This window comes from Podarcis vaucheri (assembly GCF_965113315.1).
Source record: "Podarcis vaucheri genome assembly, chromosome: 3".
Lineage (NCBI taxonomy): Eukaryota > Metazoa > Chordata > Lepidosauria > Squamata > Lacertidae > Podarcis > Podarcis vaucheri.
The window spans coordinates 39645619-39670376 of NC_138761.1; the positions used below are offsets into that span (position 1 = coordinate 39645619).

The 24758-nt window shown below is 42.3% G+C and overlaps 1 protein-coding gene across 5 annotated transcripts in view; it reads left to right on the forward strand.

The window, feature by feature from the left end:
- The window catches only part of MDGA1 (MAM domain containing glycosylphosphatidylinositol anchor 1), a 252615-nt gene that overhangs the window by 146550 nt on the left and 81307 nt on the right, over positions 1–24758 (forward strand). For all 5 annotated transcript variants that reach the window (XR_014217394.1, XR_014217395.1, XM_082214811.1 and 2 more), the window contains exons 9-10: positions 4879–5148; positions 8906–9051. Coding sequence is in view for 3 of the 5 variants with exons in the window: in XM_082214811.1 (XP_082070937.1) it covers positions 4879–5148; positions 8906–9051 (416 nt within the window). In the remaining 2 variants the exon portion in view is untranslated. The remainder of the gene's footprint in view (positions 1–4878; positions 5149–8905; positions 9052–24758) is intronic.

Genomic DNA, 24758 nt, shown 5'->3' on the forward strand with positions numbered 1-24758 from the left:
GGATTAAAATGGCGTCTAAAAAGCTCAAGATAATAAAAAAGGCCTTTGTCTGGAATCGAAAGGGTAATGAGGCAGGTGCCAAGTGAACTTTTCAGGAGAGGGTATCTCAGAGCTAGAGTCACCTGTGGTGGCCAATTACATGAGGAAGACAGGGCTTCTGGCATTGTATGATAGTCATGGTGGGCTACACATTTGGAAATTCCCTTTTCTACAGAACTATTAAAGGGATAGGAGCCCCAGCCTCTTTTTCAGCTGGCCAACTTGAAGCCACCATCTAGAAAGCCTTGTCTCTGGTAGCCACTCACTTCTGCAGATGGCGCAGAAATCCTGGCATCCAATTTTTAGGTGCTTGGGCAACCAGCCACTCAGGTTTTCTGAGTAAACTTTGGGAGGAGCCACATTGCAGTCATGGACTGGGCCAGAAACAAAGGTGAGTGGATCAGCAGGTGTAAATTTTACCTTTGTACAGTGGACTGGTTTCTACACAGACTCACACAACCCTCTCTGTTCCCCATCCAGGCAAGCAAGAGCGTTGTCAGAGTTCGCATAAACATCTTAGCCAAGGAGAGTGCAAAGCAGGGCTGATAATGCGGTCTGCAGGGAGGGGTGTGGGGCTAGGAAGGAGGTGTGGACTGGAGAGAGGTCCAGAGACTTGATAGAAAGTTCTAGAAGGCCACATTCAGCTTCCAGGCCTGAGGTTCCCTGGCCTGCAGTGCAATGTAATTTATTTTACTTCCGTTTAGAAAACAAAGCTCAAAACTTTCAAATTGCCTGGGTTGCCTAATACTTCGTTTGGAATTGGCACCCATTCATTGTTACTAATGAACTTATGAAACCCATATATCTATTTTTCACAGAAAAGAAAGCACTGGGAAAATTTCCAGAAAATCTTTTGCAGGGAAATTCCCACCCCACATCACTCACTTTGGTATATCCCATAGAATCTCTCCGCAGGAGTCTGTCTGCTTGGTGCAAAGCAAGACTTCTCCTTTCCCTGAAGCAAAAGTAAAAATAGATTTTTAAAATGGGTTTTAGAACTCGGTCATGCTCCAGTGACCCTTAGGTTTTGGAGCATCATTCCTGCTGAAGAATAAATCCAGAACTTGCTAATCTTGTAAAAGTGGGAAAGTGAAAGGTTATTTGAGGCACAGCGATACATGTCTCACACTTGACAAATCCTGCCCTTGTTTGCTTGGCGCTTGCCCCTCATTGCCACATGCTCCATATTTTCCTGAACCCAGAGCTGGTGTGTGTTTTCATGTTGCAAAGTTCTGGGTCCTTCTCTAGTCAGGGTGATGTGTAAATCAAGGCACTCTGGTTCCTGGGCAAGACTGAGCAGGCCACATCAGTTTCGTTCATCTTTTTATTCATTCCCAAAGAGCAGGAGGATTATTACGGTTTGTGTTATTGCAAAGTTGTTTTGCTGCCCTTTGTTTTTGGAGTAGCAGAATATTAACAAGTCTGAGGAAGAAGCACGGCTTACGGGCTGCTGGCTGATGCTCTGGCCTCTTCACCCCTTTCATATTACCACTCACCACATTAGCTGCTTTTGCGGTTTAATTTTTGAACGAGGGAAGACGAGCGAGAAGAGTCACTGACACTTGAATAGTTCAAGGCTTGCGTGTGGGGTCCCATATATGAGCTTCACAATACCCAGGCTGCGATATTTGCATATTGTGGCACATTATTTGTGGGAAATGGAAAACAAGCAGGCGGAAGGATTGTGTAATTTCTGATGGGCCCTTTATCTTGGAAGCTGCCAAGAGCAATTGGGAAGTTTTTGTAGCTGAGCGTTTCTTGCTGAGTCTGGGACAGCGACAGGGGCTGCTCTTCGTTTTCAGAGGCCAAATGGGTGTTGTGCTAAAGCAGGGGTGGGGAACCTGTGGCCCTCCAGATATTGCTGGAGTCCATCTCCCTTCATCCTTGACCATTGAGCACTCTAGGGCATTGACCCTGCTGCCACAGCGCCCTTGCCCCCACCGCTAATGCTGCACCCTTGACAACTATGTTGTTGTGACAGTGTGGGTGCTGGCAAAGGTGCAGTGACAGGGTAGCAACAATGGGGGTAGGAAAGGGCCCACAGGTGTGTGGGGCGTTTTGCCTACAGCAGCAAAACATCCTAGCCTACCCCTGCTCGCCTCTGTTGTTGTGAAAAGCTTGACCTACTAATCCAGGGATCAGCAAACTTTTTCAGCAGGGGGCCAGTCCACTGTCCCTCAGACCTTGGGGGGGCAGACTATATTTTGAAGGGGGGGGAATGAAAGAATTCCTCTGCCCCACGAATAATCCAGAGATGCATTTTAAATAAAAGGACACTTTCTACTCATGTAAAAACACGCTGATTCCTGGACCATCCGCAGGCCGGATTTAGAAGGTGATTGGGCCGGATCCGGCCCCCAGACTTTAGTCTGCCTATCCATGTACTAATCCTTCCATGTCAAGCTTCTGTTAAAGGCAGAAGAGTAGCCAGGCCATGTTTTTCTAGTCAGTTGACAACTTTGTGAAATAGCATTAAAACAGGAAAAAGCCTCTCTGCATACAGGTTGCTAGTTCTTAATGCCAACCCAGTTGAGGTCCCCCCCCCCTTTTTTAAGGTCTACTTTTGAAGGATTGCCCTATTCTGAACCTGTTGAAGTGAGCACTGACTGGGGGGCGAGGGGAGGGGTGGTGCTGGTCAATTTGTTTAGCCAACCTTTTGTTCTTGGGACTCAGTTAATGAAGCTGTTGAGTCATATGCTAAGATGAAGAGCCTGAAGGTCAGCTCCCTCAAAAGTGCCTCCTTTTTAAAGAGTCCAAAGCAGGTTAGGAGGATAGAATTGATTTTCACCTTTCCGTTTCTTTTGATTAATATCTTTGCAAGGAAAGAGCCTTCAGCAAAGGCACCTGTAGTTTGCTGAATACCCAGAAAGTTTTGCAGCCGCTTCCTCTGTCCTTGGGAATCCATGGCACAGGAATACCGGCAGTGCATTTATCATACTTAAGAGGTTTCCTTACATTTAAGGGGAATGTGAGTGTCTTCCTCTGCTCTTGGTTTAGCAACAAGTGCAGGTACAATTGCACAAGTGTATTTTTAGGACGCCTTGTCATTTCTTTTTAAAAGGTCTTTCCAGAAACAGGTGTTCCAACCCCCAGGTTTCCTTCTTTACTCAGAGCATTTCTTGGCCACCAAATCAACAAAATCCTCAGGACGGTTCACACAAAGTTCAGTTAAAACCTTAAATATCAGTCACTTCAACATCCTGCCTGAAAACTAGCATGAACAGTTTAATAGCATTTAAAGCTCAACGGAAAGCAATCTTTCTCTTAAAAATGGGTTATTTTACTAAGAATAGTTTTTTGAGTTGGGTGGTAATTTATATCTGTGTTTGTAAACTTTTTAAAAATGGTTTAGGTTTCTAAAGAATTGTTAACACTGTTGTTTGTTGTATTTTATATATGAACTGTTTTCTGATGCTGTGAACTGCTCTGGGCCACCTATGCTGAGAAGGCCAGCACACAAATTATTTTCTAAATGAATAACAAAATAATAGCATGGTACCCCTTGGTACCTTCCAGTTCTTGTATATGACACAGTCTAATTTGATTGGTATCTGAGTGTGTATAATGAAACTCTGATTTAGTACATCTCTCCAGCTAAAACAAATGCCCTCCAACCCCTGTAATTCTATGGTTTGTGCCAAATGACTAGTTTTCAGATTTAGTCCTGTTATGATATCTAGAAACAATACGCAAACAATGTACAGGCATCTCCCCCCCCCACACCATATATGTATGATTGACTCGCATGAGGCTAGCTAGGTATGTATGCAATACTGGGAAATAAATAGATTCACACTAGGTAATGGTGGGGAGAAGCTTGAGAGTCCTCATGGCTCGCAAGGAGACCCTGGAGCCTGAAAAGGACCTATGTGAAGGTGGAGGAAGCCCCAAAGAGACCTGTTGCACAGAGGGGCTTTGTTTATGCTGCTTAGCCCCACTACCTAACAGCAGATGCGCAGAGTAGTGAAGCAGCAACGCCTGCTGCTTTTCCATACAGTACATCCTCCTGCTGGCTCCGGAGCTTCAGAGTTGTGTGGGAACAGGAGGCTGGGAAGCAGGGGGAAAACAGGTGTTTAGAGGGTGCTCCCCACTTACACAATTTGAGCTTATGCACGCAGGGGCCTGGAGCGTAACCCTCACATAAGTCGGAGGATGCCTATCTCGCCACATTACTGCAGACTGCAGAAAATGAGCCCTGTTCTTTCAGGACCTCCTCCTGGAATTTTACTCATCATTACAATTGAGCGAATGGACTTCTGCAGGGTCTGGACCTTCAGTGTCCAACATGATTCCTCTGAATGTTTGTATTTCTCGTCGTAATATTGTACCTCTATATGTTATATTTTATCAGCTAGAATTGGAGTCCCTCTCATAGCAGTCTTATTAAGGGGCTAAACGTACAATTTTAAAAAAAGAAAAAGTCATGGGTCAAGGTAACTTTCAGGTATATTATTACTCTATATTTCTATTTATAGTCTGAAGATCAGAGCAGACAATAAATGACATTTCCTCAAATGTGTTGCATATGAGAGCTGTATTTGACACAAAAGGAAGCTACAGGAGTAAGGAAATGTTTGGGTGGAAAGGAAGGTTGTTTCACTTTTTTATTATTCTGTCCTATTTAGTTTCTCTTAAAGCTTCTTCTACACTCATTACATTGCAAGCCCTTTGTGAGTCACTATGGATCCATCTTTGGAAAAAAATAACTGTTGACTACTCCAAATCCACAGAACAGGGTGGGCTGTTCAAAGCAAGTAATAAATGCTTTCGTCATCACTGAGGCTTGCGTTTGGTACTGTTATTCTAATTGAAAGTTTTGTTTTGTCATTTGTCCTCTAGTCCCTCCAGTAGTGGAGCCCATTTTCCAGGATATCCGGCAAGCTATAGGGCGCAGTGTCACCCTTCGCTGCACCATGCTCAAGGGAAGTCCCATGAAAGTGGCTACAGCTGTCTGGCGATTCAATGGGAGTCTCCTGACAGTGCCTCCGACAGAGCAGCAGGACTTCTCCGAGTACAAGGTGGACAGTGTGAGCCGGGAGACGAGTGGCAACTATGAATGTAGCATCTCCAATGATGTCGGGGTGGCAACCTGCCTCTTCCAGGTGTCTGGTAAGTCCTGCAAAGATCAGCCAACTTCTTTCCTTTTTAGTAGATTTCAATGTGGTTGGAATTGGCTAATAGCTTGCAAAAGGAGGTGAGAGAAGTCACCATGCCTAAGAGGCCTGTTATTGTAGTTGGACCTACTTGTCCTGTGCTGTACCACGCTCCATGAATGCCATTCTCTTCATGGTGCATAACCCAGGCCCAATTCCTATGCCTGCTTTTGCTGTGTGAGGTGCCATCACAAAGGGAACTGCACAGGAAGCCATTATCCTCCGTGTTGCTCTGGTGACATCAGCCACAACAATGCAATGCCTAGAAAATGGGATTGCAACTGGAACGTTTTCAACCCTTATAGGGAGCCACTTCTCACAGATGGCTTCCTGCATTCCATGGCACCCATACATTCCATTTGTATTAGGAACCTCCATCTAAGATGAATCCTTGAATCCAGCTCATATTAGATGATCGTGTCACCCACTGTGCTTTAAACATCAGCCCAACAAATGTGCCATACTCCATACTGGCACATTCAGTTTTGTGCTGCAGGCACAGGTCTCCTAGGCTTCATCAATCAGATGGACTAACAGAAAACAAACCATTTGTCAGGTCAAACTACAATACAGCATGGAAATAAACATGCCCAATCCTATTGAAAACGATATGCTTACCTCTGTATTGGGTTGTGCTTCTTGAGTCTACCATAGCATGTAAGCTGTTAGAAACTCAGAATATACATGAACACAGTATTCTTATTTTCTTGTATTTTTTTCCCTGTAAGAGTTGATTCGGGAAATCACAGGCCGTGAATCGAGAATCCCTGTTTGGTCCTATCTATCTATCTATCATCTATCATCTATCTATGCATGCAACGTTTATATCTTGCTTTTCCTCCATGGACATAGTTCTTTCCACCCACTTTCATTTTATCCTTACAACAGTCCTCTGAGGTACGGTAGTTTAGGCTGAGAGCTAGAGGCTGGGCCAAGGTGAGCTTTTTGCTTTGTGGGGATTTCAACCCTGGTCTTCCCAAGTCCAGGTCTGACACTAGCTCTTGGGCTTGTTCTCACTGGAAGAAAAACCATCCATTTCTGTTGTTTTTTCTCGGCTTTGTGCTGATAAACCTTCAGATCTATCTGCCATTTGCCAAATTGAGTATCTCAGCCAATCTCTCTACTTGATGGCTGTCTGTCATGTTGTCACTATGTTAGACAAGGAAAGCCCTTTTGGTCCTGAATCTTTGGACAGACCCACACCACACATTTAAATCACTTCCCATGTACATTGAAAGCACATCCTGCCCCTCAAATAATCTTGGAAAGTGTAGCTTTCTCCTCACATAACATTTCCCGGCATCCTTAACAAACTACAGTTCCCAGGATTCTTTGAGGGAGGAAGTCTTGTGGATTTGATTTAAATGTATGGTGTAGATCTGTCCTGGGTGTTTGTGTATGACTTGCATGCTTAAAAAACCAGCTAGTTCACATATGCCACTCCTTTCCATCATCCATGGAAGGCAATGACTGTTTTCACACAGATGCAGTCCTCTCAAGGACCATTTTAACATATTGCCCCACATATACACTAGAGCTGGTGCATGGAGATGGAAGAAGCATAGATGAGCAATCAGTCATTTCTTTCTGTGCCCCCAAATAGCTGCAAACACACTCCATTGATGACAGGTAGAAAATTGCAAGGGACCCAGTGGTGTACTTGATTATTAAATCACTGGATCTTCCATTTTGGGAATCAATTAATTTTTTTAAAAAATGGATATTATGCAAGTTAGTGATGATCATCCATTCTAATTTCATTTCTGAATCTGTTATGAGACTTGACTTCACAGTCAATACAAGTTGAATAAGCAACAATTAGTCTCCAAGGTGGCTCTGAATCTGGCATACACAAAAAAATTGTGTCAATAAAAATAATAAGAAAAAGGGGCTCAGAAGTAAACATCAATATTACCATTGTAAGTTAATAAAAATAAGCATTGAATCATTTCCATTTAATTAGAGCAGAGAAGAATAGCTGAGCCATTCTGATTGGAGTGGGATGTAATAGAATGGAAAAAGATGGCACTTTGGAAATGAGGAATATTGGGTATCTTGGACTCTTTCCAGTAATACAGCTTCTGTGGCTTTTGGTTGGGCAAATCCTAGGAAATGACAACAGCATGTAATCAAGGACATCTATCGATGGAAATATTTCAGTACAGTGACATACCATGGACTTATGGGTCTAAAGATGTCTACATTATGTACCCTTAATTTCTTCTAATATGAAAGTGGCTGTGTATTTATTTAATGCTACATCTTTTGGCTTATCTGGTTTGAGCAGGTTTATTAAATGTAGCCTACATTACTGAAGGCAGTTGTTTGGAACAGGAGCTATATACCATATTTTTTGCTCTAAAAGTAAGGGGAAATGTGTGTGCATCTTATGGGACAAATGCAGGCTGTGCAGCTATCCCAGAAGCCAGAACAGCAAGAGGGATTGCTGCTTTCACTGCGCAGCGATCCCTCTTGCTGTTCTGGCTTCTGAGATTCAGAATATATTTTTTCTTGTTTTCCTCCTCCAAAAACTAGGTGCGACTTGTGGTCTGGTTCGTCTTCTAGAGCGAAAAATACGGTAATTCAATAGACTTTTTGGGGGGATTAAATTTGTAGAACTGTAAACAACTTTTATCAATGCCAGGTGCAACCACTACCTTAACAAGAATCACAAAACCAAAATAATTATGGGCATGTTCTTTCAGATTCTCCTTAAAACCAGCAATAAAAAATATTCTAGTATCTGATGGTAGCACATTCCATTGCTCAACATTAATTGCAAATGGCATCCTCTTCTCTGATAGTCAATGCCCCTTCTGTATACCTTCACTATATACTGCCTCTGCATGTTCCTGTCTTGTACTTTATGAGCAATTTGTCCTACTCCTCCTTTGTACATTTGAAAATCGAGTTCCATCCTCCTGACTACTCGAACTTCTTCCACCACATTCTCTTCAACAGGAAGCTTCCATTCCAAAATGTTGTTATCATTTGATGCACTTTCCTCTCTATATAGATAGATACACACACATGATTAAAGACAGCATCATTTATGCTTCTGTCATAACTAATGCTGTGAGAAGTGGGTTCTTTGCTAAGCATCAAGTATAAAAAGACATGCCCAAAGTGCATGCTTTGGGTGATTTCCAGCAACATCATTTCAGCTTCCACCACAAGGAGCAGTTCTAAGATACGGGTATTTCTTTGAATGTAAGGATTGTATGGCTACTCTTCACTGGCTGCTTCCTCTTCCCTTTCTGCTATTTATTTTGGAATGCAAAGCCAGATTCTTCTGTGTTGGGTATCTTGGAGATAAATTGTTATGTTGCAAAGGACAGTTTTAACCTAAAATGAGCAGTATGCCACATGGGAGGCAAAGGTAATGACAAAGTCACTACCATTTTAGTCTTGTCTCACTCACTGTTTTAAGCAGCAGAGAGATCAAAGCTGGTTCAACCATACTTCTACACACATTCTTGAGAGATTCATTGTCCTTTGGTGCTGCCTTGTTCAAGTCCATGTCAACCACCCAGAAGTTCAGATGGTTGAAATTAAGGCAAATAAGAGCCAGCTCAGTGTGGTCACACGTGACTATGGAATATCAGAACATTTGATAAGTTGGGGACATGGATTCTTGTGATCCTCACTGCATAGTTTTATAACAAGTTTCCTCCCCATTTTCTCTCTCCCTTTTCTCCCTTTCCACTTCTCAGCTAAAGCTTACAATCCCGAGTTTTATTATGATACCCCTAATCCTACCAGAAAGCAATCCAAGAACTACTCCTATGTTTTGCAGTGGACACAGAAGGAGCCTGATGCTGTTGACCCCATCCTTAGTTACCGGCTAGATGTCCGTCAGGTAAGACCACCATCTTAAGTGCCAAAATCCATTTCTATTCTTTTTAGTTTGAGAGTACATCAGTGCACCACCTCACTTAAAGAGTGGGAACTGCTGTTTGCAAAACAAACTGGAACTGAGGGCATGGCTCTTCTTTCCCCATTTTGCAGAGCAGAGAAGACAGGTGTGTGGTTTGGCCCTCAACTTCGAGATAGATGCTGTCAATGATAGAGAGCTTAAAAAATAAGTCTGCTTGGAATTCTCAGACACAGTGCTTTGAACATGGCTCTGATAGGAAGAAAATTTTGTAGTCGTTAGCCAGCACTGTAGATTTCATAGGCTAACAATTCAGATGAGTGGAATTTCAGACTCTTCACTTTGAACAAATAAAGGATTGTAAATTGGAGGGCTCTCCAGGCTGGAATTGCAGGGGGAAGTCATTGACTGTTCATATTTCACAAAGGCCTTCATCAAGTTGTCATAATAATACTGGAATGTTATTAAACTCTGCTGGAGCAAGGTGTGGAACAAAAAGGCTATTGAGCATAAAAGGGAATAATAAAGGATACTACCAGGAGAGGGAAAATGGTACCATACGTTGTAGCTATAGAAAAGTGTTTTGTGCCGGGAGGGTTGCATTCTAAGAATGGATTTGTGAATCAGGGAATCATCTCTGTTTTCAGTCAAGCTAAAGTTCTTGGCTATAAGACAGTTGCTACGCATAAAAGCCAATGAAATGACTTTGGGTAAAATATAAGAAACTGGGCTTAATTGGATTGTTTCATATTTGCTATTTAAAAAAAAGACATCCAGACACTTGTTTATTTTATTTTATTTTGGCATTTGATGCATCAGTCCAAAATGTGACACACAGTTTCAGTTTAGAGCTACAAATTTAAGCAAAGAAGAGACATGATCTGGGAAAAGCCTTTTTTAAATTTTCATGTATCGTCATATTTCATTTTTATCACACCTAAAAATTTGGAAGTGGCCTGGGCCTCTCTGGACCAGAGCCTGCTGTCTACATACCTCACTGCTCCTTGTGGTCACTGGGATTGCATTTCTTGCCTCAGTGAGACAGCCATCTTAGAATTCAGAAGAGTTATCTATGTTTGGGGGTTGTGCCTTTGGCTTTGTCAGTGGAGATAATTCTGTACTTATTTTAAGTTTTGTTGTTGGACAAGTTAACTTGCCCTCAAAGGGAGTGGTGTTTGACCTGTGTTCATAAAGATCACATGTAAGTTCAGATATGACCAATTCCAAGATGAGGGTAGAAACGGATGTCACCAAGTTCACAGTGCTCTTCTGGTATGAATGCCCCCATGCTATATAACATTGGAACAGGGACATATAACGTAGCTCCACCCCTTAGTCTTCACAGAAGCAGTGTTGCTGTCTGTACTGGCAGAGCTTTCACACATACAGCTGTGCATGCAAAATTGCACTGGTTGCACAAAGGGTAAAAACAGGGCTACTTTTGACGACTAATGTTAGAAATGTTTTTCACCTCTCAGTTATAAGTTGCCTCAGGAGCTGCTGCGACATGCTTCTGAAACCAGTCCCAGCTTATTTAGGACAGGTTTTGTGGTTTAGCCTTTAATATGCGAAAATGTAGGGGTTTGCCTATGAATTGACTCCATGGCAAAGAAGAAATACAGCTAAAATCTGAATATTGGAACCAGTCATTGCATTCTAATTGTATTTGGCCTTGGGTCTGATGAAACCAAAGTAGGATATGTTTTGGTCTTTATCTTTAAATTAGGAACCTTGTTCATATTAATTCAAATTTAACTTCTAAATTCTTATCTGGTAATTGCTAGCATAAGTTATAGCAACTTTCATTAAGATCTTTTCTAGCTATTGGATTCATATATTTCACATTATACTTGTCTGCCTTTGACCATTTGAACTTAATCAATCTCACCGTATACTACACTTCTATTTATAAGAAATCAATGGACCTTTAAGGCTTATTCTGATATTGCTATTGGCATCCTTAGAATTTTAGTAAAAAATAAATTGATCGTTTTTGTATTATTGACTGACATGTTGTGATACCTGTGGCTAGGGATGGATGGATCTGTCAACTTCAGTTTCTCATTTTTCCAATCCAGTTCTCCACATTTCTGCATTAGTATGCCAGTCCTTGTGAGAACTTAACAGCATTTTAGAGTGCATGTTTCTAATATATTCATTTTTGCAAGCAATTTCCCCTAAAACAATGGGTTTATGTACGTTATTTTCATTAACATCTGCATTTTTATGCTCACTTTCCTCTACTATATACATTTTTATACACCTTGTTGGGCTGAAGAACGTCACCCCAAAATTCAGAGAATTTTGAAGGATAGCTGCACTTCCATTCATGCATTGTTTTGGGAAGAGTGAATTAGTTACCCTGCCACTTTCTCCCAGGAAAACGCTCTCTTTTGGAGGTCAGTTGGATTTTATGTAGATTAGTGTTTGCTCCGATTTAGTAGTAAAGAGCGGGTTTCACTAGGGAAAGCAACAGGACAAATGGTAGACCATTTGGTCGTGTGCCTAGAAAGCAGAGGACAAATGGAACACCTCTCAGACCCATGCTTTCTAGGCATGAAATAAGCGGAAGTCTGGACAAGCCCTTAGTTTTGCATTAAAATGCAAACAAGCCGAAGTTCTTCGTAATTCCTTCTTGAGACCAGGTTTTTTGGTATGTACTTTGGACCTAGACATCAGAAAACTATTAGTAGCACATTCCTAGCTGCCATGTATCCTAAAGTATGTACATGTGACAGCAGCTGCCTTGGGTTGTGGAGCCCCATCTCCTCCACTGGTGGTGGAGAAGCAGCAGAAGTGGCTTCCAGTGAAATGTCATGGAAATCTTGTGAGATCTCCTAGGACCTTGCTGTATGACTTAGGTAAAGGGGGTCTTCAGTGGAGGGGGGCAGGGGGTTTCATTGGCAGAAGGATGGCACTTTCCCGTTTTATCTCAGGTGGTGAAACAAGATAGGCCCCCACTGACATAGAAGCACAGCAAATACAATGATCAAATATGCTGGAGCCCACAACTGCAGGGACAGCATCCTATGGAAGTGTGACATCTAGAACTGGGTTACTGATCGCCGAAGGTAGCAGGTGCATTGGGCAACTTTGTGTTCTTGGAGCTATGCTGTGAGATGTTAGGTTGGGTTGTATTGCAGGTGGATTGATACTAAATTGGAAATTTACAGTGTGACACCATTGGAATCCTACTTATAGTCTTAGCATCATGGAGGGGGCCTTGCAAATAATCTAGTGCAACCTACTGCTCAGTGCACAAAATCCAGAAGTAGAGCATCTCCATAGATGGCTGCTCAGCCTCTGTTTGAAGACAGTACAGTAAGAGAAAACCACCTCCCTTCTAGTTAATTGCTGAATTGCTGTGTCAAATACTTTATCTTAATGTTCTACTGAAATCTTCCCTCCTGCAATGTAAGCCTTGCCCTCTGTGACAGCAGAAAACAAGTCTTTGCCCTCTTCTATGTGCCAGCCCTTCAGATAGTTAAAGAACAATATCAAAATGAGCCTTCCTGAAATCCAAGGTACACTTTTGGCTTCCCTTGCCTTTGGCTTTTCAAAAAATCTTCACTTCCAACATTACATAGTCACTTTCCTGCAAAGGTTTGGGTACTTCCATGTTGTTAAGATCAAGTCAAGGACAACCTATTCCTTCCTTCACCTCCTGAAAGAGAGAGTTGTCACCATGACATGTTAGGCATTTGTTGGAGATTCCTTGTTTATCAGAGTTCATCTTCTAGGAAATAATCAGGATAGCTTGAAGTCCCCCGTTATTTATTATATAAAATACAATCCCATCTTTCTAGTGTCAGCACATCACTATTCACTCCTATTATCTCTTGTTTTTTCTTAAACATCTGTAATTTGTTACAGAAAAGCATCATCCCCATATTTCGTCACTCGGTAGTATTCTGACCACAGTGTTGTTTTTATTTATTTCTGTTTATTTTTAACCAGGTAGGCTCCACAGGGCTACCTTGTTTAACTTTCTCTTGTATGGATTTTTTAGCATATAACACCACTTCCCCTTTAGTTGCATCTACTTTCTTTGAGCAAGTAAATATATTCCAATTGTTACTTTCTGGCCCATAGAAGTTGGCTAGTCAAGTGTCAGTTATACCTGTCAAGTGTCAGTTATCTTCTGCTAGGAGTTCAAGCTCATCTTGTTCCACCATCACCCCTGTTGTCTGTACATTAGTGTGTAGACATAAAATCCTTGAGTATTCCTCTCCAATGTTTTTTCCTGGTATTTCATGGGGGGTTTGAGAAGTTCCCCCTGCCCTTGGCACCCTAAAAAGAGCCTTATTTTTTCCTTTCTTTTTTACTTATTTACTGGGGATCATGAAAACTTCACTAAAGCATGGATTTTAAGGCTGGTGCTTTTAAAGGAGCCAGAGCACATCATGACATTTAATAGGTTAAGCTGATGCTTGGAAGTGAAATACAGTATTATTTACTATATGTACAAGGCAGAACCATTTCAGAAGATCAGAGCATGTCTATTCACTGGTTCACACAGAATATCATCCTTTGTGCCTTTCTTCCAATAGCTTGGTCTCCCGGGAAGGGTCTGCCTCTATATTAGTTTCTCATACAGCGCAGAGCACATCATCAGTACTTAACAAATAATAACAATTTTAGCAGTACAGTACACAAGGGAGCCTCTTATAATGAAGGTGCTTTGTCAAAGAGCATCTTTTGCTATATGTTGAAATTCGCTGTTGCAATTTCCAACTAACAATGTGTGAAGATAAAAGAAGATTGCATCCTTACTGGGGCAGCTTGGAATTGGGACTCCAGACAAATGAAGTTCAACATCTTGATGCAGTCCTCTTGCTGAGAAAGAGTCCATCCCACTTAGGGAGCTAAGAGGTAGTATTCAGGATAGATGTAGTGAATAACATAAATGTAATTCCATTTTCTCACCCATAGCTGGGCCAAATATTGCTTTGTGTTCTATCTGCACCTTATTCTACAGCAAAACCTCCAATGATTCCTATTTCTTTGGCGGAATCACAGTTTATTCTTGCTCCAATTTAGTCTTCTATCTCCACGCTTGACAATACAAAGCTTTCTGGTACATTCCAAAGTTCTTCAGTAAATTACCATATTGTAAGAAAGGTGCTTTATAGAATCATAGAATTGTAGAGTTGGAAAGGAGAGTCCATAACCTTCTGAGGGAAGTCCATTCCGCTGTTGAGCAGTTCTTACTTTCAGAAGGTTCTTCCTGGTGGTTAGTCAGAATCTCCTTTCTTGTAACTTGAATCCATTGGTTTGAGTCCTAGCTTCTGGAGCAAGAGAAAGCAAGCTTGCTCCATCTTCCACGTGGCAGCTCTTTAGATATTTCAAGATGTCTATCCTGGCTCCTCTTTCCAGGCTAAACATACCCAGCTCCCTCAACTGTTCCTCATAAAACTTGGTTTCCAGACCCTTGATCATCTTGGTTGCCCTTCTCAGCACACCTTCCAGCTTGTCCATATCCTTCTTCTTGTTAATATTGCTTGCTCTTTGTCCCACTATGCTATTTTTAATTTTTTTGATTTTTGTCATGCATATTTGCAAGGCTACAATAATATTTTATCTGCTCTGCATAAGCCAGACAACATTCCTTCGGCTGCTTCATCTCTTACAAGATAAATTTGTATTTCTAACACTCCGGCCACTTTATACACTTTTCCTCACCAGTATTACAGTGGTTTACCACTATGTTCAATGGCGTTTTCTCCCTAGTAAGTCTGTTTTGGATTGCGGACTTAATTGTCTGGAAAATCCACTGTTTAGCATTAAAAAAAAAACCAACCTTTTTCTTGCAGTGAGCTGTCAAGAGATTTAAATGTTTTGTGGTGACGTCATTATGAAACTGTAAAGCTTTTTGATTTGCTTCATGGGACCTTAATGGATTACACCTTGGAAATCAAGCCCTGTAGTCCATCATTCAGATGAAAATTTCTATATTTCTGCCTGATATTAAAAGCTATTTCTTAGGTCAGGTTAGTCAATGTAGTGCCCTCCAGATGTTGTTGGGTGATAACTTTCATTGTCTCTGACCATCGGCCATGCTAGCTGGGCTGAGAGGAGTTATAGCCCAAAAACAAGCTAGGGCCTACCATGTTGGCTACTCCTGTCTTAAACTGATCCCAAATGGGATGCTTCTAGGTAATGTTGCTGAATTCTTTGATAGCACAAGTGATAGGGTGGGATGCAGGAAGGTAGTATATTTTCTAAATTAATGTAATTCTGTATTGGGTACTGGTGAATCCTTACTGTTCCTAATATAGCTCTTTTCATTCCATTTCATCTCTGGTCTCTCACCATGAGCTCAACAAGGCCAAAACAGAACTACTGACCTTTTCCTTCTGAACGAAACCCTTTCCATTTCTCAAAGTATAACCATCTTTCATGTTGCAGGTGCTTGTAACATAGTCCTTGAACTCTCTATGTTTCATTTCTCTTTTTCTTGTGGTAAGGTAACAAACTGCCTCTTCATGATCTCGGTTTTTATTTATCCCCTGAGTGCCTCTCTTCTGGAAGAACATAAGGATGCTTGAGAATCCAACTGGGAAAAGCACAAAAAAAGTTCGAAGAATGCTTACATAGAAGATTTGTCTGGGTAAATGACAAGTGTGTGTTGGTATGTGGATGATTATTGCCAGTGACTAGAATAGCTTCAAACCTCTACTTCAGGTAGGCATAAGCTGCCATTGCCATAGCCATAGTAGAACATGCAACCATAAAACAATCATAGATCATTTATTCTCTTTACTGGAGATAGCCTTACACCAATCAAAATTAAAAACTAGATAACTATGGGTCACTACATTGATATTTTGTAGATAAAAGGAGAAAGCTGTTTTAAGGGGAAACAGTTGAAAACGTACTCTGCTAATCTGGAATTGCAGTAAATTGAGAACCTATCTTGTGAACATTTCTAGGATTCATTTCACTCCTTAAATTAAAACCTCTTGTCATATATGCTGTCAGGTATCCTAAACTGAAGATTCCACCGTCAGCTGTGGCAACTCTGTGTGTGATAAGAGTTGTATTGTTAATTTTGTGGCGTGCTTTTGCCCCCTTTACGCTTTGTGGGGCCAGGTTCAGTGAAGCTGCAGGCAGAGGGTCAAGTCATGGGGAGTTGCAATAAACACAGTACAACCATTTTGGGATTAAACAGCTCACAACTATATTGATTACAGGTGTCAGAAAGTTTTGCCACAGGCATTGGGTGTATATCCAGTATCAATTCAACCTGTCTGCTTGTTTTATTATTTGGCAGGGTTAACTAAGGTTAAGCCCCCCCGCCGATTCGCCACCAAACCACTCACATCTGCAACCTGGGACCTGACTGGCTTTTATAGCCAGATAGCAGACCAGAGGGAAGAAGTTTTCCCTCTGGTCTGCTTCCCAAACCATCCACCCTAGCTAGCCCATGCTTAGCTGCAACCATGGGTGATCTCCAGCAGCCAGTGGAGGAGGAAGTGACTTCCTCCTCCAGCTCACTGAGTCTGGAAGACCACCTGGTACTGCTGCAACCATGCTGGACTTCAACCACTGCTTCCCTCCAGCTGGCGGTAGGTGGTCCTTCCATGGAACAGTTTAGCAGGTCTTCAGTGGCATCTAGACGTGTCACGACATAAGATTCTCTTAGACCATATACATAATGTTTCACTCTTTACTACAAATGTCTGACCCACAATGATTAAAGCTGTCTGACTCAAACTGTCTGCATGCACTTTGAAATATAGCAACCTCTTCACTAGCCTAAATGTGAGTACAAGAAGAAGAGAAGAAGAGTTTGGATTTGATATCCTGCTTTATCACTCCCCTTCAGGAGTCTCAAAGCGGCTAACATTCTCCTTTCCCTTCCTCCCCCACAACAAACACTCTGTGAGGTGAGTGGGGCTGAGAGACTTCACAGAAGTGTGACTGGCCCAAGGTCACCCAGCAGCTGCATGTGGAGGAGCGGAGACGCGAACCCGGTTCACCAGATTACGAGTCCACCGCTCTTAACCACTACACCACAAAAGGAGAGCTGTCCTATCTTAGGGATGGGGAGGAGTGGAGCAGCGAATGAACAGCACATCCCAGCTCATGGAGAGCCAGTGTGATGTAGTGGTTAAGAGCAGTAGACTCGTAATCCGCTCCTCCACATGCAGCTGCTGGGTGACCTTGGGCCAGTCACACTTCTTTGAAGTCTCTCAGCCCCACTCACCTCACAGAGTGTTTGTTGCTGGGGAGAAAGGGAAAGGAGAATGTTAGCCGCTTTGAAACTCCTTCGGGTAGTGATAAAGCAGAATATCAAATCCAAGCTCCTCCTCCTCCTCTCCTCCTTCTTCTTCTCATGTTAGCTAGGGTAGGACAGAAGGTGGTAGCATCTTCTGCCTCCTTGCTGTCACAGCCCTTGACCATGTCAATGGATCAATGTGGCTTTGGATTCACCAGATCCGAAGCCGCCAGCACTCCACCCACAAAATGCCCCTGAAACACCTGTTTGGGGTTTTCTGCGTGTTACCACCAGGAATCGAGCCACCGACAGGAGCTCTCTGCCTGCTAGGGCACAGCTGGGTGGCAGAGCCTCCAACAGCTGTGCTCCTCTCCACAGACAGAGGCCAGCAAAGATTTGTCAGTGTGTCATTCTGGCCCCTCCACTGCCATCAGCATTGAGGGTTAGGATTGCCCTCTCTTTCATTAACCTGCATTATGTGCCCTCATACATAATGTCTGTTCCATGTAGGCTTGGCAATACTCCACTCCATCTTTTGATATACTAGTCACAGCTAAGGATTTAATCTGTTTAATATTTAGCTGGTCCAAATTCTTCAGGTAACTCAGTTATTGGCTTGAATGTTGATTTTTCCATCCCACTTCTTGGGTGAGTGTACAGGCCAACTTTGACAGCTAGGGGCATTAAACAAATAATACTCTGGTTGAAGTAGTTGTTCAAGCTCCTTGAAAAGCCTCGAGCATTATGTCTAATCTAAATGATGGTGTGCCCTTTTTCACCACACACTGGGATCAGTATTGATTGAGGGGGAAGAACATACTCCACTGAAGAACTGCTAAACCCCTGCAGCACCCTGCTTTGAAATATCTCGCCCAAATTCTGGCCATGCTTGTTAGCTTGTGAGAGCTCATGACTTGCAGCCATTGGGTGGTTTGGGGTTTTCTTTGGCGCTTCTCAGGTCATGGGGTATTTGCATTTGTTCTCTTCAGCATAGAAAAAGCACTTGGCAGAATTCTTAAAGCCCTCTGATTCTGAATATCCCAATAAAACCAAACCTTGATTGAAAATACAATGCTTAAAATAAAAGGGGGAGTTGAAAACCCGAACAAGCTTTTGAGACACTTCTTTCTCTCTGAGGGTGCTATGCCTTGCTGGAGATCTGTTTGAAAAGGAAATGGGAAGCTTTCTGCTGTTTTCAGGTCGAGGCAAAGTGAATAAAGAGCAAGCTAAGCTGGCTGCTGCAATGGAAGGGACAGGGCGGAATCACTGTACACTCAATAGACAGAACCCATCTGTGACCTGAGGCTGTGGCAGGAAAAGGTAGCAAAAGGTACTAGAACTGTGGTAAGGCTGGATATATGCATTCCTGATGTGCCTCCCAAGTTGGCAAGGATTCTGTTTATCCCATTAAGATGTCCCTCAGAGCCGCACCAGGCTGGAGTATAAACTGAATATCTCCACTTTATTAAAACTAGAAATGTCTCCATTTGGGGGGCCCCTCGCTGAACCAGATTGCCATTTCAGATTAATTTCTACTAGACGACCTGGTGTGTCTTTAATGAGAGAGACACCAGAGTGATTTTGGGAGCAGGAGGGAGGCGAGCGATTCGCTTTGCTTTTGCCGTTTCATCCCCTCCATATTTGATAAACATTCCCTGCTGCCTACAAAACAGGTCTGGGGGTCTGGTGCTGGCTGCTGTTTGCCTCATCAGACAAACAGTCTAGCGTTAATGAGGCCTGAGACAGTGGGGGTCCAGGCTGGCCACATAGGGAGGTGTGAGACAACAGAGCTGTTGGGACTTGCGTGGGACAAGGCTGGTGTCAACAGAGATGTACCAGCGATAATTAGAGCAGTGGCTGAGTGGCCAGTGAAAGACATTAAAATGTATTCTTTCATATTGGTCAAAATTTGCCCTGTGTTTATTTTGAAAGGGACATTAATGTGTATTTAATAGGTATATACTCCTTGTTTTCTAACTGTTCATATAGGGTGCTACTCTGTATTGAATGTGTTGCTTATGTTTACATGCACTCTGTGTGGGGCTGCCTTTTAAAGATGGCTCAGAAACGTCAACTTACACAGAGTGTGACCTCCACAAAGCTTGTGGGCTCACCTCTGTAGGGCCAGTTTGTTTCTACACCCAATTTAAAGTGCTAGTACTTTAATCACTTGTGAATAGGTTATTTGAAGGCCTGCCTGTTTCCGTAGAAACCTGACTGGGCCTGTAAAGATCAGCCTTGGAGGCCCTGCTTACCGTCTGCCATCAAGTTCTATTAGGTTAGCAAGCACTAGAGACGGGGCCTTTTCTGTGATGGTCCCACATTTGCAAGGATGGATGGCACAGTTTGTTTCCAGTACATGTCAATTTTGCATGTGTTCGTTCAACTGTTCCATCCTGCTTCCACAAGATGTTAGCAGCTCTGAGTTTTGGCCAGGGAGGGCGGGGTATAAATAAAATAAATTCTTATTATCATCATCATCATCATTTTAAAAATATCAACATGAAAATGTTTACAGTATTTACCCATTTCATCTCTGTATGCATTTCTAAATATGTTTTATCCTCAAGTATGCATTTTTAAGACATTTTGTTGTAAATTTTGAGCCAATAACTTAATTGAGAAATTCCATGATGTGCATAATTATGTTCTGATCTGCATTTTCCTTTAGCGGGTGCAGATCAGGTAAGTTTACATCCAGATTCAGGAAAATCAAATTTCTCCAGCATCCCCACGTATCTGTGAAACTGCCCTACAAGGCATATGTGTCTAGCCCAGCTCCAATCTATATTAGATTTTAAACAGACCATAAAAACTTATGTGTTTCAATCTTCTTTTAACTAAGATATTGGGATGGATATTGAATTGGTTAAACTGTTCCTGTTTTTGTTTTTAATTGGTTTTATCTGAATTGCTGTGCTGTGCTGCGTATCGTTTTTAGGGTGCTGCTTTTAGTGTCGTAATCACTTTTGGATTGCTTTAATTGCATTTTATGTTTTTAATTGTTTGTGTGAGTCACCTTGGGAGGGCTTTGCACATAAATATTAGAAATAAATAAATAACAAGCCCTGTGTTTTTGAATGCTACAGTACAGCTTGCCCATGTCAGCCCAACTTTGTAAGCATGCCCTATCTGTTCCCTAAAGTCTTTTGGAAGTGAGACATTGCCTGAGTCCAACAGAAAATATGTACATGTCAGTGTGAAAAAGATTGTAAGGGAACATATTTTGAAGTTAACATTCATAAATATTTTGTGGCATGCAGCAACACCCTATGAAAGTGGCTTATGTGGCACCATATTGTGGACTGTGGATTGGCTGCAATGAATAATATTGAATATTCACTAATATTGTACATTGCTTTAAAAGTGACATATTCAATTATGGAAAAGCCACTGTCCATGTCAAAACACTGCAAGTTTTCTAACGCCCTTTTGCTCTCCTGCTGTTTTTAAGAGTCTTCTTTTCTTTTCCTTGTTTCCTTTGATATTCCTCAGCTTTGTTCTCCCTCATTGCCATTTAATCTGAATGTCAATGGCAGGGGTAGTCAACGTGGTGCCCTGCACATGTTGTTAGCCAGACCAGGGATGATGGGAGCTGGAGTCCTGGGCTCCTGGTGGGGAAAGGGCAGAATATAAATTGAAGAAACAATAAACAGTCCAACAGCATCTGCCTCTGGTCTATGGGGAAATGCCATCATTTAACCATATCTCATGGTTGGTGATGGCTGGTTCCCATTGTGAGTGGTAGGGCAGAAGGCAGAGAGCCAATGACAGTCACAGGCAGAACCAACTTAATCCAGTCTTATCTCCCTCTTCCTCTGACTGAGTCATACAAGGGCAATACTGAAGTGGAGGAGAAGGAAGCTGACAGAAAGTGCCACCCCATGGACTAGTTGCAAGTACACAAGTGTGCAGGTGAAGGCTGGCTGAAGACAACCTGATGTTGGGGTGGCAGTGCCCCCTTCACCCTAAAAGAGCAGCCATCGCTGTTCCAAAAAATAAATCCACATAACTGAAATGCACCAAACTAGTTGTGTTGTTTTCCCTCTTCCCCACTTCATTTGAAACAAGTGGACCTATATTTTGGAACATAGATGAACATAATAAGCTGCCTTTTACTGGTCCATTTAACTGTCTGCATTGGCTGTTACTGGCTTTCCAGAGTTTCAGACAGATGCCTTATTTGGCCAAACTGAAAGATGTCAGGGATTAAAGCTGGGACCATTTACTTTCAAAGCATGTGCACTGCCACTGAGTTGTGGCTCTTCCATAAATATATAAATATTGATATATAAAATGTACTTAGTAGGAAAAAATCACATTACAATGTTGAAGGATGTTCATGAGGATATTTCTTTTTTAAAAAAAATATGCAAATTGCTGCTGAAATGTGGAGAACTGAATTTAAAATTGGAAAAATGAGAAACCGAGAGAACTCAAAATGGCAGATTCTTTCATCCATATCTACAAGTTCTTTCATCAATATCTACAAGAATCACAAAGTCAAGTGTGTGAGCTAGAGTTCATGCTTAGATGGCTCAACGCTTAGAAATAGAAGACACACTGTTTTCATTAACGAGAGGTTATTTTTATATGCCTTGATATACCAGGAATTACTAAAAAAAATTTTTTTACTATAAACCCACAGAAGATGGGAATGCTTCTCAGAGTGGGGCGTGTGCCTGATGTAGGAGTGTTTGGCTCTTCAAGCAGGAAAATGAATCAGTCCCCCATATTTTCTCCCAACACAGACATAGCTTCAGGCAAAAAACTGTGGAAATTGCTGCCACTGAAGCCAAGGTGGTGGTGTGTGTTTTTTTTAGTTTTTTAGTTTTTTGCCTGAGGGCAATGAAAAACCTGAAATGCTCCTTGGGAAAGACTCAGGTGATTGAATTTGCTTTGCAAACAAATAGGTTAACATTTTGTCAGCTCAAGGGGATTACATGCTGTCTGCATGACTCCATGATCACCAAGGAAACAGCACCACATGGGACTGCTATGACAGACCTGTGTCCATAACAGAGTTATTTTGAGGTTCATTGCTTGTGCTCATATTGAGCTAGACTTTACTGGCAGATAACTGGGATTTTCAGAGGTTTTAAGGCCGAAGATCACTCCCAAGTTCCTCTAGTCTGGTTCTGTACAGAATGAGACAACCGTTGTATGTACTTCGCAAGCATGGCCTGCCTGCCTCAGGCAGCAGGATCAACAGGGACAATAGGGCAGTGGCAGTGTGGCCAAATCTACTGCCTCCTCCACAGCCCCCCCTGCCACCACCATACTCAAGCACACCAGCTCTATGGTGGCCAGCTCAAAGCATCACAAATGCCACAATGCTTGTCCCGTTATAAAGTAAATTATAGGAAGACAGTGCTGGAGGGCCCAGATGAGCTGAGACCAGAATGCAAGCAATGTGCTGCTGAGAGGGATGTGGAGGCAGCTGGAGCCAAGTTGGAGGGGGGCTGTGAATGAGGAGCTACTGGTACTGAGAAGTGGCATTTTTCGTTTTGCCTCAGGCGGCAAAACCTTCCAGGCTGGCCCTCTTCATAAGCAAAAGTCCTGATTATCATAGATCTAGATAACATATGAAGTAGCCCTAATAAACTCCTATGGTACAAACACCAAATCTCATTACAGTGGTACCTCGGGTTACATACGCTTCAGGTTACAGACTCCGCTAACCCAGAAATATTACCTCAGGTTAAGAACTTTGCTTCAGGATGAGAACAGAAATCATGCTCCGGCAGCACGGCAGTAGCAGAAGGCCCCATTAGCTAAAGTGGTGCTTCAGGTTAAGAACAGTTTCAGGTTAAGTACGGACCTCAGGAACGAATTAAGTGCTTAACCCGAGGTACCACTGTACTTGAAGGAGCTACCTTGGTCAAAATGAATAGAATTGGATCCCTCCCCCCACCCCCTGGCCACTCTGAGATGGCATGCAAATAAATCCTGTGCATCTCATGATCATAGTGTTGTCAGTTCAATATTTCAAGAGTAGGGGAACTTAGGTATCAGAATATATGAAAACAGGATTGGCCACGGTGGTTTATCGAAATGTGAAGTATGGAAATTGAAAGCATCTATTATGTTTGATAGGATTGTGACATACGGGAATGAAGACAAGCCTTTAATACAGGGGGACTCTCTTAAAATGAGGGCTATCTGGCAGTCTACATGAATGTTACCAGATTACCCAGGTTTGAAATATCTCCAAATATGTTACTGTTTCTTTCAGTGTAAATTTCTAGCTGAAGTGCATAAAACAAGGAATATTTCAGCAGCAGTAAAATGGGCAGAGCTCTAAAATGTTGCTTGATGCCCACAAGTAACAATCTGCTTATTATCAGTTGTCAGTAGGACCTACTCTTTGGGGTGTAAGTCAGTTGCAGAGCTTCAGCAAGAAAGTAAAATATATGGGCCGTCTTGACTGTAGCCCACCCTATAATTTGGCATTCCAAGAAGCTGATAATACTGAAAGGGGACTCGCTCTAACTGCTGATCTGCTAAGCCCTTTTGACAGAAGTGGATGAAATTTGCAGTCATACTGGCCCCTTCAGAGTGCATAAAGACTTCCAAATTACAGGCAAATAGTCCCAGCAGCTTTTTTTCAGGGTGACTTTAATGTTTGATTTTTAAAGGAGAAAAGGAAGAATAAGAAAATGTCTATGACCTTTTTGCGCGAGAGGGATTGAATGACATTTGAGAGCAAAGGTTGTCCATTCTGAGGAAGTGAGTCCTCAAGATAGCTGCAGTGTTTTTCTTACAAGGACAGACGTTACAGTTTTACAGTGGGTAAAAAAGAAACAGCTTAATATTCCTTAGTGTTTTGTGGGCAGTTGGTCTGAAAATTGCAGACATAAAAGATGTGCCCCAGGGTAAGAAACATGCCAAATTGCAGGCAAATAGGTCCAGAGGCTTTTGCACTGGTCATATTTAAAGTTTATTTTGTAGTGAGAAGAAGTCAAAGGGATTCACTTCTGGCTAAAATCATTCCTTCTGATTACAAGCTTAACCTGTCAGTCACAAGAGATTCTCCCTGCCCACTCTGATGTGTCCTTTCTGCTCCTCTGTTACCCCACTCTGGTGTTAATGGTAGTACGACAGAGGTAGAAAACAAACAAAGCCCAGATGGAAGACGAGATTCTTACCTCTCCCACTAGCCACAGACCACCTTGGACAGGTATGAAACATGTCCACCTGTAAATCACCTGACCTCATTATGACATCAGGCATAGGAGCCAACTCCAAGGGGCCTAGGTCCCTTCGCCCTCACCCATTAAATATTTGAGGGGGCCAACTCCTCTCCCAAGTTGATGGGCTTTGCCATTTAAATGGTATGTGTGCACTTTCAGTACTCTGCTTGCTTCAAGAGCACATGAGTTTATCTCCTGCTCTCCTTCTGCATCTTGGGGCTCAGATGGCCTTCTGGCAAATATTCACTTGCACTTCCTTCTTGACAAACTGAAGATTA